This window comes from Chenopodium album, chromosome 18 (genome assembly GCF_948465745.1).
Source record: "Chenopodium album chromosome 18, dcCheAlbu1.1, whole genome shotgun sequence".
Classification (NCBI taxonomy): Eukaryota; Viridiplantae; Streptophyta; class Magnoliopsida; order Caryophyllales; family Amaranthaceae; genus Chenopodium; species Chenopodium album.
In genome coordinates, this window is record NC_137851.1 from 6,647,934 (window position 1) to 6,666,663 (window position 18,730).

At 35.2% G+C, this 18,730-nt stretch overlaps 2 protein-coding genes across 4 annotated transcripts; one reads left to right on the forward strand and one right to left on the reverse strand.

The window, feature by feature from the left end:
• The first annotated feature begins 465 nt into the window (after nucleotides 1-465).
• LOC145592884 (F-box/FBD/LRR-repeat protein At1g13570-like) lies at nucleotides 466-10,278 on the forward strand. 3 transcript variants are annotated; one of them, XM_081649393.1, is made up of 6 exons: nucleotides 466-641; nucleotides 1,934-2,052; nucleotides 2,138-2,283; nucleotides 8,496-9,352; nucleotides 9,481-9,639; nucleotides 9,722-10,278. In XM_081649393.1, exons 4-6 carry the CDS (start codon nucleotides 8,507-8,509, stop codon nucleotides 9,998-10,000), a joined length of 1,284 nt encoding a protein of 427 aa, XP_081505519.1. In that variant the 5' UTR covers nucleotides 466-641; nucleotides 1,934-2,052; nucleotides 2,138-2,283; nucleotides 8,496-8,506; the 3' UTR covers nucleotides 10,001-10,278. The 3 variants fall into 3 exon arrangements, with proteins under 3 accessions (XP_081505519.1, XP_081505520.1, XP_081505521.1); XM_081649394.1 differs by having other exon boundaries at nucleotides 2,138-2,260; XM_081649395.1 differs by lacking the exon at nucleotides 466-641 and adding an exon at nucleotides 1,640-1,786.
• A 3,641-nt stretch (nucleotides 10,279-13,919) lies between these two features.
• Nucleotides 13,920-16,154, reverse strand: LOC145592885 (small ribosomal subunit protein mS81 (rPPR8)-like). The gene has a single exon (XM_081649396.1). The coding sequence runs from the start codon at nucleotides 16,096-16,098 to the stop codon at nucleotides 14,182-14,184; it is 1,917 nt and encodes a 638-aa protein (XP_081505522.1). The 5' UTR covers nucleotides 16,099-16,154; the 3' UTR covers nucleotides 13,920-14,181.
• Between the last annotated feature and the right edge of the window lie 2,576 nt (nucleotides 16,155-18,730).

Below are 18,730 nucleotides of genomic sequence, written 5' to 3' on the forward strand. Positions count from 1 at the left end.
TTTGTATAATGTATATTTTAAACACCAATTTAGCACAACTTTACCCTTTAAAGCTTCTAGGTCGGGTTCTTGTCAAACTTAGTAGAGCTATGTTGCTTTCTTACTCTGTAGTAAGACTTTCTCGTTAGGTTTAACATTTACTCCATAATTGTAAGACCAACATTTTCAACCAAAATTTACAATGAAAATAATGAAATAATTAAAAGGTTAAGAAACATTCAAACTAAATCACTCTGTTACAATCGGTTTTAACTTAGTAATGATAATAATTTGATAAATCAATCAAGTTAAGATCGAATTAGTAATAGAATAATCAGTTTCATACGAGTTTTCAAACCGTACTCAATAATAGGATCGAGGAATTTTAATCCATTTATTATCACCCTCGGCCACAAACCGTACTCAATAAATCAATTTAGGATTGCGGGTTTAAAAATCTGTTTATTATCATCCTGGACACAAACCCGACTCAGATCTGTTTAATGTTTAACACCCCCCACGCCAGGATTATGAAAAGGAACATAAATAAACCAAGAGAAGTTTGAAAAGACTGCCTGAAACAGGGAGAGGTGTAGAGTTCACTGTTTTCCTTTACTGTCACAAACTCGAGCTTGAGTTTCTCCGGTCACGAATTATCGACGGTAATTTCTATATCTTTCTCTAACTTATTACCCTTTTGGGGTTCATAAATAAGCAATTTTTAGGTCATTTTTGTTTTGTTATTTTGGCTAAATTTGGAAATTATTGTTTTCTTGTTCATGATTCATTTGTATTTCATGTTCATATAATTTTGACATGGGTTTCGTTTGTGGGGTTTTTTTTTGGGTGTTTTCTTTGAAATTCTAACTATGAAGATGAGTTTGATGATGGTTTTTTGCAATTACAATGAATGATACTTTTTGTTGAGAATTTGAAGAATAATTGAGCATGCAGAAAATCTGGAAACAATTTGATGGCAGAATTGTTTTATCAAGTGAGGAGCTTGTTTAACATGAATGAATATATTTATGCTTTCAAATTTCAATGCTAGATGGATGAAAATGTTACAAACAAAATTTACTAAGTGGATGTAATGGAACATTTTCTCCCGTTGCTATTCTTAAGTCGAGCTAGATAATCGTAGCGAATTATTGACTATTATTACTGTGGAATTTGGGAAAGATATCAGCTTCCTCAATGGAATTTTTGTATATAAGGTTTTTATGACCCTTATCTTTAATAAAATTTATTAGAGATTTTAAACCATGTTCCTAAATGGATTGGTATGCTTGGATTATCTTTAATAAATTTAAGGACTTAGCTAATTTATTTCCGACATCTTGAGTGTAACACTGTAATGGCTAGTAATCTTGGGATTTTTGGACTTAACTCAAGAAGCTAGACATTAATTAGTTTGTGAGATATTATATCTTACTTGAATGGAAGGTGACTTAGTAAGGATGATTGTTTTAATTGGGGAATACTAAATGGATTAAAATCTTGGACAATGCTTGATATTTGGACTCTAATCCCTGTATAGCGGCCTATAATTTTGGGCTCATTGGACTTGTGATTTGTGAACCAAAGAAGCTAGACATTAATAAGTTTATGAGTCCAAATGTCTTACTTGAATGTGGAAGGTTCTGACTTTTTGTCTTTTTGAGGATGATTGTAAAATCAGGAATATATGCAAGTAGTAATGTATATGACCAATGAACTTCCATGAGGATAGCTCTGGCTCGCAACTTGGTGCGGCCTGGGGGTTCAAACTTATGAAGCTACATTATGTACTTCTGATTGAATCAGTGTATGATACATCCAGTTGTCAAAGAGTATTATTGTTTGCAATTTCTGGGGCTGAAGCTGCCCCAGTGCATTTTATCTCGTATGTCAATCCTTTATGTTTTCTATTCTGTCTAGTAATCTATATGTTATATATTGCCCCTGCTTGTAGATAACACAGTCTGAAGAATAATTATGGGGATAAATTTGGCTTACTCAAAAGGCACCATGAGTTGCATGTCTTCTTTCAAGCTTCTCAAGTTAAGAAGCATTCTCTATTTCTCTCCTTTGGTAAGTTTTTTTTCAGTACATATCTTTTATTTAATAACATTGGCTTCAGTGTCTAACGCTTTTAATCATCGATGTGATGTTTTAGGTGTGCAATTCAGATAAAAATCAATGTTTCAAAGAGATATTGGATGGAGAGTCACCAGACTGCCACTTCTTCACTTGTGTGAAAGTTGAAAAAATGGGAGTTGCACCTTTTCAATCACTTGTGGTAGGATGTATAGAATATTCAAGGTGTTGTTTTAATTGTTTGTTAATCATCTTTTACAATACCTCTATACCTAGTAGGCAAGCAGTGATAGGTTTATTCTAGTTGGGTAGCCACTATCTTACTAGCTGAATATACACACACACAAAAAAAAAAAAAAAAAAAAAAAATGCCAGTGGATTTAAACTGCCTGATTTTTTAAATTATTGGCCAGTGAATTTATGAATGGAGCTGCAAAATGCATGTTTTTGACATCTCTTTAGGAATCCTGTCAATACTTGTAGTTTGTAACAAGACTTACCTTAGTTTGTTAAACATTTACCTATAATCTCTGCATGGCATATTATTATGATACCTGATTTTAAAAACAATTTATTTGTATGAATAGAACAACATAGATGATTAGGAGTATTTCAAGCAATCAATTAATCAAAGTCTTAGTCCCATAAGTGAGGTATGATGATTAGGAGTATTTGATGTGGAAATTTTCTTGTCAAATGTTAAATTAAAATAGCAGGAGGTAACATTCAAACTTTCAATTTAAGACAATGTTGATATATGTTCCGAAATTCAGATGTTAATGTCTGAAATTTTAACCCAATAGGTGGTTTTTTTTTTTTTTTCTTCCTATTACTCTTTTTTTCATATCCCAAATTGCCCATTTTGCATAATTGTTGAGGTTCGGGGTTGTTTAGACACGGGACTAGGGAGTAGGATGATTATGGGTTGTTTGTGTAGTAGGTGACAATTTCGATAAAGGGAATAGGTATTTATTTGCATGAGATAAGACATGGTATTTACATAAATAGTTTGTTCACGTTTAGATTGCATCAAGGGTCTGGGGTCTACATTAAGCCTTTTTCTTTTTGCAACACTTCTAGATGAAGTAACTAGACCAGCTTAAGATGAGATACCATGGTGTATGTTGTTTGCGGATGATATTAGTTTGGTGGATGAAGCTAAAGACGGGGTTAATGCCTAATTGGAGCAATGGAGACAAAGGTTGGAACCTAGAGGGTTTCAAGCTAAGTCGGAGTAAGAATAAATATTTGGTATGCCGCTTTGGTACACTGAGGGGGACAAGCGATGATGTAGTGAGCTTGGTTGGAAAGGATTTGACTATGAGTGAATGTTATAAATATCTTGGGTCGATCATCCAGAAAAATGGTGATAGTGATCAAGACGTGGCCCATCGGATTAAGTTGGGGTGGCTTAAATGGAGATTATTGTCATTGATTAATCTCCAATTCATTAAAATCTCGAGGTCACATTTTGAGATTAATCATCCCTTACAACTTTTCACTACTAATGCAACATATTTTCAAAATAGGAACATAGATTTATTGGTAGGCATGTTATGATACCAAACTAACTTATTAACCCCGGTGGACACCCACACATTCATTTCAATCAATCAATCAACGCCTTATTCCCACACCTTCACTACAGTTTTAGAAAAATTATTTTTCAAAATTTGGATGTAATGCGTAGATTATGGAAATATAACCTTAATCCCAGCTGAGATGACCCTAGTATACCCCGCACTTTCACTTCAATTTTGTAAATAATTTCCAAGAATTGGCCAAAAAAATAACCTTAAGTTATGGACAAATTGGAGAAATTTTAGAACCGAAAAGAACACAAGTTAGGGTGCCTTCCATAGACCCACGACACTCCAAATTTCCATTTGGTTGATTGGAACCTTCTTCTTTGCCTTTAATTGCCAATTTATCTGTTTACTACTTGTGACTCACTTCACTAACTCAAGGCCAACACGAGAATATGTGTGATCGATTAGTGCTTATATATGGTTCTAAACAATATTATATGACCTCGAGATGTATCCCCTACAATCTCGAGTTTTGTTGACGTTAGTTATTGAAATCTTTAAAATTGGTTTGATTTCGTGTATTAGCCTTTTCCTTTAGTCTTTTTGACAATTTTCACTTTTTCGCATTTGAAAAGGAAAGAGGTTGGAGTGTTCCCATGGATCTCACAACATCGGGGAGGCCATTTGAGTGATTGGAACTATTAACTTCGCTTTTAAACAACCATTTATGTACAAGCCTTAATTAATTCGAGGAAAATACATGTCTTTATATGACTAACTAGTGGTCATGTTTGGTTCAAACAAGGTTATATGACCTCAAGATGCTTCCCTTATAATTCCGAGATTTTTTTTACTTCAGGTCCCAAACCTCCAAAACAGACCAAAAGCGTGGATTATAGCCTTCAATTTGGACATTTATTTTACATTTTTGGATCTAGAAAGGAAAGAGTTCGAGGTTATTCCCATGGATCCTACGACACATCAGAAGGCCATTTGAGTGGTTGGAACCGTCTACTTTGCTTTTGAACAATCAATTTGACTTTTTTTTTTGTAAACCTCTTTTTATTGGCTAAGGTCACCTAGGGCCTTTATGTGACCGACTGATGTACCTATATGGTTCAAAACAACATTATGTGACCTTTTTTTAAAAAAAAAAATAATAATGTGATCCTGGAATGTGTCCCCTTTGTTTCCGTGAGTATTTGACATCGTGTCTGCCCCAAAATTGATACTATCGTTGTGTTAAGAATGAGCTGTACGACTTGGAGTTCTCGGGGGGGGGGGATAGTGGGGAATCCCTGGTTGTGAGTCGGTCCGACAGGTGGCCGACTAGAAAGTTCTTTGTTTTTTCGGTCGTTAACCTGTTAGTCCAACCAGGAAGGCGGCGTGCCGAATAATGTGCACAATTTCCTCTCCGGCTCGATGGGTACTTCTAGTGTTTTATTTTCCCCGACGGAGAAGTATTGTAAACATTGAGTGTAGTCCAAGAGATCATATTGGTCCTCTAAGGTCCTAACACGTGTCACGATTATGCAAGGGCCGTGCGCTTAAGAGGTTAGACTACTTGAGCAACAAGGCCTATTAGCAATCCAACGCCCAAACTGGTCCGATTTCATGTATTAGCCTTCAAATTTAGCTTCCATAGTATATATTTCCACCCAATAAGTTTATACATTAAGGAGCTTCATGGGGTTCCAAAGGGCCCCATGAGGCTTACTTGGTGTCGGAACCATCTCATTCATGCCTTGGTCAACCCTTTACTATCATGACTTAAGATGTCAGCCTTGCCTTGTTCTTGTTACCTTGCCTTTTTCTTGGCTTGTGCTACTTGCTATGGTGGCAAACCAAGATGCTAACTTAAAATAAGTATGTGTGTGTGTGTGTGTGTTTGTGTTTTTTTATTTTTTTTTTATTTATTTTTTTAATATATATATATATATGTTTTTTTTTTTAAAATTTTTTTTTTTTACCTTGTCCTTGTGCACGTGCCCCAAGCCTATGCGGGAAAGCATTATCCAACGCCCCACTCTTAGGTGTGATACTTCCTCCGTTTCAAATTAGTTGATACACATTGACTTTGGCACTATTTACAAATTTTAATTTTACTAACTTTTTATGATATACAAACAATAAATAACATAGTCATGTGAGATCTTAAATTAATCCTGATATGTATTATCAAAATTTCAACTTCTATTATTTTTATTTATTGATAATTAGAGATTTACGGTTGAATACATGCATTGGAAAACCAAAAGGCACGTAATTAGCGTTTGAGTACATACCATCAGTATCTACAAAGTTCTAACAACCTAAGAGCTCATTTAAAATAAATGTAATTCAATTTTTTTTAGTGATGGGCTTGGGCTTAGGGAGGTTTGTTTTTTTTTTTTTTTTGGGTTGGGGGGGGGGGGGATGGGGGGGAGAGTTAATGACTGTGATATCCTGGAAAAGGAAATGAGATTTCTTTCCTTATGTGATTGATTATTTTCTTAATCTTATTGATTGCTTTCATAATCTTATTGATTGCTTTCAAAATCTTATTGATTGTGTTTACATTGCTTTTCTTAAGACAAAGAATTATGATAAAACCTTTGTTACATTTTCTATTGATGAGCCTTTGAGCTTTCATCTGCTCTCTCTTAAAAAAAAAAGCTTTCATTCTCTCTCTGGCATACTTTTTGGTGTGTGGTGGTGATACCTACAAAGACTGTCACTTGGTATTTCTCTGTCATGATATGATATTTCCTGCTTTCTTGTTAATTTGATTTGTCTTTACAAATTATATCTGTGAAATATAGCATGATTAATTCGCCTTTTTTATATATGAATATGATGGTGCAATTTTTAAGAATCATAGGGAGTTGTCCTTTTTGTGTTATAGCTTATGTACTCTCTTCAGATTAACAGTTGGTCATATGAACACAAAGATCAGGCATTCAGGCTAAACTAATATTGTCCTCTTTATGAATTGTTCCTTTTCTTTTGTTTGTTCTTTAATTTAGATTATTTTATATGTTGAATGTTTTTATTTTTGTGACAGAGGAACCTTTGACGCTTAATTGCCCTCAGAAGTTAGATAAGAAAAGGATTTTTTGTACTCCCATTAACTGCATTTACTGTGTTATGCTGCTTAATTGCAAAAATATAGGCACATTTGAGACACATCATGAATATGCGTGTTCTGGTTTCTAAATGGTAAAAGTCCATATGCTTTTAATCAGATGTCTATAAATTTGGGGGAAGTATTAGTACATACCCTGTATAGTATATACATACCAGGGTATGTTCGTCATTTTCTGTAAAATTTTATATTTCAATAGACTTTATGTACCATTTGAATCATTCATAGTACCATTGAAGTTTTAATGTATAATCAAATATCCATTAGTAACATTGAAATATATGTACTAATGATATTTGTAATACTATTAAATCTGACCAAAATACCCCGTGTTGTATGATTCTCATATAGCATGATACATCACGCCATCACGGTTATGTCCTAGAATCCCTCATAAATTTGCAAAATGTAGAAATTGTGTTGAGTATACTTATGAGATATTTATTCTCTATATTAATTTTTCAGTCACTGTTGACCTTCAAGAGATGTTTGTTTTACTGTGGAATTTCCAGAATGTCTTTTCAAATAGGGTAAGCTAAGATATTTGCTTTAATAAAGCTACATGAATATAATATCTAGATCACTTTCAAGCAGAATTTGGGTGGCATATAATACCACGCAGTAATTTAGATTTCGGCCAATTAGCCCTATGAAGGTGATATCCTTATTCACATCACAATTCACTTTTCTGAATGATCTAGCTATGAACTTTTCAGGCGCATGTATGAACTTTTATTGAAGATTTATGTAATTTAATCCTGACCTAGACATAATCCATTTCGGTCTCTCCAAATCTCAACTATAATTAATCAAGTCAAGATCTTGAATCATAGTTGACTCTTGAGAGACTCTTGGGTCAACTATGATTCGAGATCTTGACCTGATCAACTACATCTATATTGTCAATTTAGAAGTTTAATGTAGTTTTGACATTTGGTACCCTTTTCCAAGATTATATAATCCTTCTAGCACATAAGAAATAACACTATCCCTTTATTTATTTTTTTTCCCCTCTTGCTCATTAAAGATCTTATAGATACTACAGTAGAATATATATCTACCACCCTCAAAGGCCTCAATGCACTGATCTTAGTCCCTATGCTCTTCTTTATCCCACTTGTCAGCTTACACACATTGGCTGCCTCATAAGCACCTCGATGCTTGAAAACCTTGTGTCATTTGTAGCTAATGTTTCAGCATAAAACATTTTTTATTGGTCAAATCAATTAGTTTTTTGATAACTTTATCCTCTAAGTTAATACTTATTTTACTTCTGAATAAATAATGCAATGTTTAGTCGCCATGCAGCTGAATGTCTGTTGTTATTGCTTCTGGCATAATAAAGTATCTTTTCACTCTGTCCCAACTCTATATCTCCACCTTCATTGATTTGTGAATATTGAATATGCATTTATTCAGTTATTTGTGCGCTAATTAAACATGGCATAGTATTTCTATGAAACGGGAAATGTAGTACTAAGTTATCAGATATTTTATACAATATCTACCTTTTTTGCTCTATGTTGTGACTAGAATTTGTTGTCATATTGTGTCCTGTCTGTTTCCTTTTCTGTATTTCACCTTCTCATGTGGACTTTTTAGAAAATTGATATATGTAGGCATTGTAGCATTACATCACCGTTTCAGTTTGCAAATACTATATTGAAGAAATAAATTTTAGAAACAAAATAATGAGTATTGATTGCTGAATAATATAGGAGGTTTTTCAAAAAAAATATATAGGAGGTTTGGCTAATTTCTGTTGCCTGAATGTGTGTATACAGTGAGCAGGAAAATGGCGGATGTGAGCAGTGTTTTGAGTTCGGCAGAACAGGTTCCATCTGATTTACCTGTGGATAGGTTAAGCTCTCTTCCTTCGAATATCCTTGATATTATTCTTGGGAAGTTGTCGATAACTGAGGCTGCCAGGACTTGTGTTTTGGCTAAGGATTGGCAATACAAATGGCTCAGCATTTCTGACTTTTCCATAGATTATGAACTTATTTCTCCTGCTAGTGGTGCAGCTAACAGGTGGAATGCACTTGCATGCATCATAAACAGATTCCTACTTCATCACTCCCTTTCAATCAGGAAGTTCTACTTGAAAGCATATTGCAGACCACGTTATTCTGCTATATATCCTTGGCTTCAACATCTGTTGACACGAGATGTTGAGGTACTGTCAATAGAAGAGCTTGGGTATCAACAGAATTTTGAGATGCCCTCATATCTCTTCCTCTTTGAGAAGCTACAATGTTTGTTTCTCAAATGTTGTGCTTTGCAATTTCCCTCTACTTGTCATGGATTCAACTCCCTTTGCGAACTCTCATTCTGCAATGTTTTAATTAATGACGATGAGCTGCATCATTTGATTCTTGAGTGCCCTCTCCTGGTGAAGTTGAAATTGTTTGAGATGTCCCGGTTAGAGCATTTAAGAATTAGTTCTCCATTATTAGAAGAATTAGAAATTGACAACACAATTGGGGACATTATGATTAAAGATTCTGCATGTTTGGTTTCAGTTTGTATTAGTGATAATTCCTACAGTGACAGGATGATGCAAAACTGGCGGAGCGTTACTTGTAGTTTATCTAGTTTGGATATCCTTCAAACTTTGGTTTTATTTCGAAATTTTATCGAGGTGATTTGATATTCTATTTCTTATTGAGCTAATGTGATTTACATACTGCTCCATGTTTATTTATATTTTCTGGTGACTTTACATGTTTTCTCTCTCTAATGTCCAAACATTACTGGATCTTTTCTTAGATTTTGGCTGCAGATTATGCACTTGAAACTTATCCATTGAGGAACGATACTCTGTCATGTCTTTCCCTTTTCAACCTAAGATTTGAGACTGTTAAAGTGTTCAGGGTTTGCCTTTCTCTGTTAAGCTCCTGTTCAAACATCAAATCTTTCCAATTTACGGTATGCCACCTTCCTTTTTCGCTTCCTTCTTACTTTGTTTGGAAGTACTTGTTTTAATGTGACACTTCATAATGTGCTCTAGGTTGAAGCAGCCAAAGGTCCTAAGCTGATCACTGCGTTCTTAATGGAAAATCATGGACGATTCTCCTTTCCGCAGCTAGATTCTGTTTTAGTGACATCTCCTGCTGGCATGGGTTGTACTGTGAACTTCCTTGAATTTCTTTGTGCTCATTCCCCAAACCTCAAGGCTTTAACCATTAAAAAGGGAGGGAAGCATGAGATGAACGCTACTCGGGTTTCCAATGTGCTCTCACGGCTGACAAAGCTAAGCCCTCAAGCTTCAATTCAATATCAACCATGACAGCCAACAAACCAATCTGTGATATCCATCAAACAAGTTTGCTGAAGATGACTCATCCCATGTTTATAAGCCATTGCTTTTGAAAGCTATATGGTATTCAGCAAAACTTTTTTTTTTTTTTTTTCTTCTAATAAATGCATCTTGATGAACTTACTAGACAATAGTTTGGTTGATATTCCATAAATATTTATTGATTTCGTACTTTTATTTTTAGTTAAACTTAAAAAGTTTAATGTGTTCCCCTTTTCCATATATTACTGTGTTTTGATGTATTTTTTTTCCCCGTTGGGAATATGGGAAGACATTTTCATGTTATTGCTGTGTGGTTATGTATTACCTGTTGATTGAATTTTTCTTGGTTATAATTAATGCAGGTTTATGAAGGTATTGTTTTGTATAATGTACATGGTAGTAAGCTAGTAGCTTTGACCACCAACGTAACTTGATATGACCTTATTTTAAGGCCTCTACATCTAGTTCTTCTCAAACTTGTTTAGAGCTATGTGATTGATTTCTTAAAAGACTACCTCTTAAGTAGATTTCCATGATTTTTTGGAGTAGCATGATTTTTAGTGCATTGGGAATCTGCAACTCTGAGACTGTGAGTATATATTACCTGTGCACCCCTTATATATTACATGTGAATATGTGATTATCTTAATTGTGTTTCAATATAGTAATAATTTTACGTGCTTTCCATTTCATATATATATATATATATATATATATATATATATATATATATATCATGATATTATTATTAATTAGACGGTAATTGTATGAGCTGTCTGACTATCAAATGCTGATCTTAATCTTGTAAATAAAGATTGTGAATGAGAAGTTTCAAATATCATACGAAGTATTTTTCTTCTTTCAAAGGAGGCAATTTTTTTTTTAATGACAATTAAAGGGTAATGACAAACTCCAAAGTGAACATATCATAAGACATTGATACTTCAATATTAGGCAAACAAAAAAAATTGAATTAAATGTTTTCTGACTTAAACAACATAGCTTGATTTGTTATTATTTGCACACACATAAAATGCAAAGTAATTGATATCTTAAATATGATCACGGAAGGCTCTTGTATGATTAGGGAGTTGAGCATTTAGTACGGAGGAGTTGGTATTGCTTTCTAGGGGATTCTATAACCTCTAAAGAACTAATCCCTTCGCGTTGTATCTTCCGGTTGGCCTCTTTCAAGGTGTTTAACACCTTGATGAATTGACGCCCACACTCCTCAGTGTATGGAATGACTGGTATAGGGAATGATAGGCACTCGTCTATTAACTTTGAATGCTCGGCCTCAGTAAACTGGGATAACCGGTCTTGACTTGTACCAAAATAGTCAGTTTCTAACCCTTTTTCTTCAATATCCAAAGTTTCGAGTGCCTCGTTAATGTGCTTCTGGCACTTTGGTGTAAGCTGGGCATTGGCATTTGGTGAAGGCTGGGCATTGGCAACGCTAATGGTTAGCACAATTAGCACCACCACACACAACATTCCTACGCCCTGCGACTTTGGCTTATGCACAACCATTTTTAGTAAGTGTAACACTAAAAATTAGCTTTAGGAGTATATAATGGACTCAATGGAGGATGATTGGTTATACTACATATGAAAACTGGAATTCTACTGATGAAATATACATAGCACTCGCTCAATCATTTTTAATTTTGCAACGTAATTTTTTAAGTATTTTTCTAAATAATTTGTATACGTGCTTCCCATTTGCTTACTAATATACTTTTATGTAATTATGTACTACTAATCCATGATTACACTAATGATTAGAGATATAATATTATATTGTATAATGATTCACCAGCCGGCTACAACGTTTGGTTTAATTTATTATCTAATAGTACAACTATATCATAATGGAATGTTATGTTAAGTAATGAATTTGAAAATAATCAATAACACTAATGAAGATAAAAGACTCCATATACAAATTTACTTTAATAGAATCCCGAGATACCAAGTAGATAATATAAATAACCCTTTTGTAACTTTTTACTACCAATGTAACACAATCTTAAAACAATCGCATAATTGTATCAAACTCATTCTTGGAACTTTATAGATTATTGATAAGACTCTTTTAATTCCAAATCAACTTATATGACCCTGAAGGGATACCCCACACATTCACTTAAATGTTGTTAAAATTTCACAAAGTTGGCCCGAAAGTGTGGATAGCCTTTAGTTTTGGACTACTTTTTGACATTTTAGGACCCGAAAAGGAAATGGGTTGGAGTGTTTTCCTTGGACCCTAAGACATCCTGGTAGTCCATTTGGATGGTAAAAAATATCAACTTTGCCTTTATGTCAATTTATTTGTTTACAACTTATGCCCTCTTCATTGTCTCAAAGCCACCACGGACCTTTATATGATTGACTAGTGGAGTCATATATGGTTCCAAACAATATAATATGACCCAGAAATGTATTTCCTACAATCTTGAGATTTTTTGATGTCGAGCCCAAAAACTTTCGATATTAGTCCAATTTCGTGTATTATATTGCCTTTGATTAATAAAATTGTGGACTTTTAATGACCCATAAAGAAAAGTGATTGGGGTTGTTTCCAGGACCCACAACATCTCAGGAGACCATTTAGGTGGTTGGAATCATCCACTTGCCTATAAACTATTAATTTAGCCATTTATACGTACACCTCCCTTAATCAACTCAAGACCGCCATGGGCCTTATATAACTGACCAGTGGTCATATATGGTTCCAAACAACATTACATGACCCCTTAATGCATCCCCTACAATCCTAAGATTTTTCAACACCGGGCCAGATAATTTTGAAATTAGTCCGATTTCGTGTATTATATATATAGCCTTAAATTTTAGATAATTGTGGACTTTTCCAGACTTGGAAAGGAAATAGGTCAAGGTGTTTCTTATGGATCCCTTGATACCCCAAGAGGCCATTTGAGTGGTTGAAACCATCCACTTTGCCACAATCAATATGTGATTGTTTTGTATACGCCTCCTTCCATTGGCTAAAGTCACCATTGGCCTTTATGTGATCGATTATTGATTATATATATGGTTCAAAACAATATTATATGGTCCCAAAATGCAATCCTTACAATTCGACGATGTTTCTAACACGGGATCTCGAAAGCCTCGAAATTGGTTAGAGAACAAGGTGTTACCTAAGGTTTTCAAAAGAGCCTCAGGTGGCATATTTAGTGTTCAGTGACCAAAACCATCTCATTTATGCTTTGATTCACCCTTCATCACCATGTCTTAAGATGTACTACCCAAGGGTATTAGGTTGGTTTTCGATATTTGTACTATGTTTTGTATTTGTGAGAGTTTTAAGAGGTTGATACCTCGAAATTACAAAATAATTTAATCTAAGCAGATTTTACATAGAATATTTTTACCATAGCTATAAATTACAAATGACGATTACATAAAGTTTGTGAATATTGCAAAAAATTAAAGTGTTAATTAACTTTACTGAAAATGGGGAACGAAGCTGCAAAATGTATATACATACCATACCGATAACTCAATAAGGTGATAGCACAATTTGTTACCAATTGCATCACAAATCAAACAGGTGCAACAATGCAAATTTGGAACTACAAGTATTGGCAGGAAAAGCATGAGAATTTAGTGGTAAAGGTTCAAAACATATATGCCATGTATTGAACATATAGTGGACCTGCTGTTGCAACGATGAGAAGTACAGCTTACTAAGGGAAGATCCGCGAATTTAACTAACACCCCATTGTTACTTGTAGATTCAACAACGTGGATGATTTACTCTTGCTGTCTTGCATATTCTTCTTGTATAAGAATCTAACTTGTCAATGGAAATGAGTCCTTGCACGAAGAATAGAGTAGCAATTCTTCTCATAAAATTATGATGTATTAGATTAAATGTTCAATACATCTTTGGCTCAATGCCTCTAAAAGTCTAAAACTCCATTGTAACATTTTTCAAAGTTAAAAAGTTTATTGTCAATATACAGGCATAAGGCACCAAGTGATTAGCTACATAAACTCTACGAAATAAAATTTATTGTAAACAAACCGCTGTTTCAGCTCAAATCCTCAACAAATTAAACATGAGCTACACTGCAAAATTTGGAAAAAATTTGCCAGTAAATATTTTTCACAACATATAATCAAATTACAGTTTACCATGCTTATGTAGCCACAGCAGCTGGTTTAGCAGGTTTTTCAGGCTTCATTGAACAAAAGAGATTAAGAACATCTGCATGGTTCCTGATATACTGTGGGCACATGGCCAGCAGATTTTGAGCTTTGCTATGTCTTCCAGCCTTCAAAAGTGCTTCAAATACTCGAAGGAAAACGTTGGTGGATGGATACTTGTTCACAGTCATAGCCTTGAAAAAGACCATGGCCTCATTTGCAGTTCCTCTCTTCACAAGATAAGTTATAAATGGATCCAAGAATGGAGGGAACCCATGACTCTTCATCAAACCAAGAAGACTACAGGCTTCTTGGAAACCCTTCTGAACCAAGAGCTTGCTAATTAGAGTCTTGTATGTAGTATGCCCCAGCTTTATGTCCACTTTGTTAACAATATCAGATAGTACTTTGCAAGCTTCAGCAGCTCTGTCTCTGTTGCAGTAAGCATTTACCAACAAATCAAGCGCATATCCAGCAGAAGTGGCTTCCCCCTTGTCAACCATCTTTTCGAAACAGTCCTTTGCCTTTTCAAGATCACCACCAATACAATGTCCTTCAATCACCGATACCCATGTCCTGTGATCAGGGGTCATACCACACTCTTCTAGTTTCACCATAAACTCATTTGCTTCATCTTTCATCCTAGAACTACTAAGATCAAAAGCAACCCTATTTTGCATTGCCCCACTCGGTTTATACCCACCTTTAACCATTGCATCTAAGACATTATTATACATCCTCATCCTCCCAACACTGGTCAATGATTTGAGCACAGCATCCAGCATAGAATCATCCAAAGCATTACCCTTATCTGTAAAGGCCTTAACAACTCTGGAAAACAGTTCCATGTCAAGCACTTTGGCAACAGCAATTTTCTTTAGAAGAAACGTGCAGTCTCGTCGAGAAGGCCTGTTTGCACCATTCATCACAACCTCATATAGGCTAACCGAATCCTTCATCATTCTCTTTTTGACAAACCTTTCCAAGACCTTAACATAAGTCTCCAACTCTATCTCATACCCTGCATTTTTCATATCCTCAACAACAATCCAAAACCTATCCAAGCATTCCTGTCTACCCAATATGACCGCCATCGCGTTATAAGTTTGCTGATCATGTTTAAACAAACCACTCTCTTCCACCCACCTAAAAAAGATCAAACCCTTCATAGGCTCTTCACTAAGCTTCTCCAACACCATTTTAACCAATTCACTAGTATACTCAACACCTAATGCACTCAACTCCTTCTCAACATTCTCATCCCAAGCTTCCTTCCTAACAATCTTACTAACCCTAGCCGAAGCCGTATCGGCCGACGCCCCAGTTAGGTCCTTTGAATACAATCCCTTCAATTTCTCAACATCACATTGCAAACCATCTTTCTCAAACCTCTCCAATACCTTATCAAACGCACCCTTTCTAACCCCATAACCCCTTTTCCTCATAGAATCAACCATTTCCCAGAATTCCTTAACAAGCGCATTACTACCCAGAATCCCTAACATGAAATTATAAGCTTTCGAGCTCAAACTACCATTGTCCCTCTCCAAAACCCAATCAAATAACTTAATTGCAGTTTTAGGATCCGAATTAAGATCTCTAAGCACATTTACAAGCAGATCACGAGTAATAACAACATTATTAGCATCTAATTCATTCTTAATCTCATCCCCATTAATGGGTTTATTGAAGATACTGAGTAAAGTTAAAGATTCAGGTGATTTTTCATGAATAGATGAAAAATGACGCAGAAAATTGTGCTCAAAATAGTTGGAATGAGGGAGAACGGAGGAAGGAGAAAGAGAAGATTTGGGAGTGGAAGTTACCTGGAGGTGAGAGAGTGGTCTGGAGATGATTGTTGGAGAGAGAAAGTGATGATTACGAAGAAGAAGACGCCATTGATTTCTCATGTTGCAGAGCTTCGAACTGAAATTTGAGATGATTTTTTGGGAGAGAGAGAAAGAAGAAAGAAGTGTAGGGTTTTTGGGGGAGATTTTAGTTGAAAAAGTGTTGGGCTATCAGATGTTAAAATGGGCCTATTGATTTGACGAGTAATTGATTTTGGGTTTGTTTACCACTGATTTACTGCTCTATTTAGGGCCTGTTTCGATTTACTGAAATGAACTTAACTAAACTGAAGTGAACTGAATAGAAGTGAAATGAATTATTTATGAGAGAAGAAAATCTAGGGCCCGTTCTCTTCATATTATTTTCAGTTTAGTTCAGTTCAGTTCTTAATTTCCTTCTCTCATAAAATATTCAATTCACTTCAGCTCAATTCAGTCAATCAGAACGGGCCCTAAGAACTGAACTGAACTAAAATTATACTAAACAGAACAATCCCTTAGTTACTTGATGGGAAATTGACATTAACCCAAATTTGCCTCGGTTTGCGTGTTTTGCTATTTGAGATGAAAACTTACTTTGATAAGGTTTTTGGGATCGTTGTGATCCTTATGGGTCAAATGCTAAATTTGAGATTGATTGAAAAATTGGCAACTAAAAAAATAACTAGAAAAGCCTTGGCTTGAGTAAATCGAATTACCTTACATTGCGTGCTTCAGTTTTCAAAATACAAAACTGCTCAATAAAGGTTTAAGGGATCAATTTGACTCGTAAAGATCAAGTAAGAGGATAAACATCTAGGATTGGTTGCATGGAATCATCTCAGTTTGCACACTTCGATTTTTGAGTCACGGAAATTGTTGTGTTAAGGTGTTGGAGATCATTTGGCCCTTCATGATCAAAGCTAAAGTCGATATTAGCAAAAAAAAATAAAAAAAAATAAAAAAAAATGTCTCGTTTTGAGTGGGTGGAATTGTCTCAATTTGCGTGTTTCGATTCCAAGACTTTATTTTTGCCCGGTTCATGTTTTGAGGATCATTTTGGCCCTTAAGACTCAAATTTAAGGTCGAGTTTTCATTATTACGAGACAAGTTTGAGATGGGGATTTGGCGGGTCTAAGATGGGGATTAGGTAGGTTGTGAATACCGAAGTGAATGGTTTAAGACAAACAAGTATAATTAGTACGTAGTTAATATTCAAACACCAATCACATTAAATTTGAATCTTTGGGTAGTATCTAGAGTTTTCAGTTTCTGATCCGAACCGTTAAACCCGACTGTTTCGAACCGATCCGAAAAGGAACTGAATTGTTTAAAACCCGTTTTTTGGAAACCGAAAACTGACTCGACCTAATTTTTTCCGACCCGAAACTGAATTGATCCGAATTTGTGCGAACCGTTACTAACCCGACCTGTTATCAAGCCATACCGTTACAACTTGAAACTGAAAGCAACCCAAACCGATTACGTCTAAACCCGATAGTAACTCGACCCATTTTAAACCGAAAACCGTTAAAATCCGGCAAAAATCCGATAAACCTAAATCATTCCAACCCGTAACCCGTTGTAACCGAACCATTTATAATCCGTAACCCGTTGTGACCGAACCGTTTACGACCCGTAACCCGTTGAGACCAAACCGTTTAAAACCCGTAAACCATTTTGACTGAGTCATTTACAACCTATAAACCCAATATGTTTATGATCTAATCCGTTTCAATCCACTACTCGATAAACCCAACTTATTTATGACTTGACTTGATTATAACATGACCCGTTCCTACCCGTTATCTGACTAACTCGACTCGATAATCATCCGACTCAATTTTAACCCGATATGATTTGAACTGAAACCCGCTTCAAATTGGGTAAACTCGTTTTCAAACCAACCAAGTTAAATCTAAACCGATTATAACCTGAAACGATAATGATTGGACCCGATTTTACCAGCTATGTTTTGAAGCGAAACCCATTTTCGAACCGACCCAGTTTAACCCAAACTGATTATGACCCAAACCAATTACGACCCGTCTTGATTAAGACCCGAACTGTTTTTAACCGAAATCCACTTTAAACGGGCTAAACCCGTTTTCAAACCGACCCGGTTCAACCCAAATTGATTAGGACCCGAACCAGCTAGAAACTGACCCGATAAGGACCCGATCCGAATAGAAACTGCAATTAAAAAAACCAAACCGAACTGACCTGATAATTTTCAAAACCAACCAAAACCGACCCGCTAATTGTTTCAACCCGTTATAAACCGACCCGTTATAACCCGAAACTGATAAACCCAACCCAAACCCGAACTGTTTATCCGAATTGACACCCCTAGTAGTATCATTAAAGTTTAGATTAATGCCAGACTACTAAGACACACGTTAACATAATTCAGAGTAATAATTTTAAAATCAATGCTTCACTACAATACATTAGTACGAGCAACATTCATAGCTTCATACACTCATTTCCTCTAAAGTACACCCAATATCAAGCATTTCTAGCTCCATCAGTAAAGTCAGAAATAGAGTTGAAGTGGATTTGTAGATGATCATCCATTCATCCTAAAGACTTACTGTGCCATTCAATGAGGAGCTTCCAACTTGCAGAAGATTTTCAGACTTTTACAAAGAAATGAAGAGAGTAACTTTGTAAGATGAAGAACACATAAAACCTTAAAACACAAGTCATAAAGCTT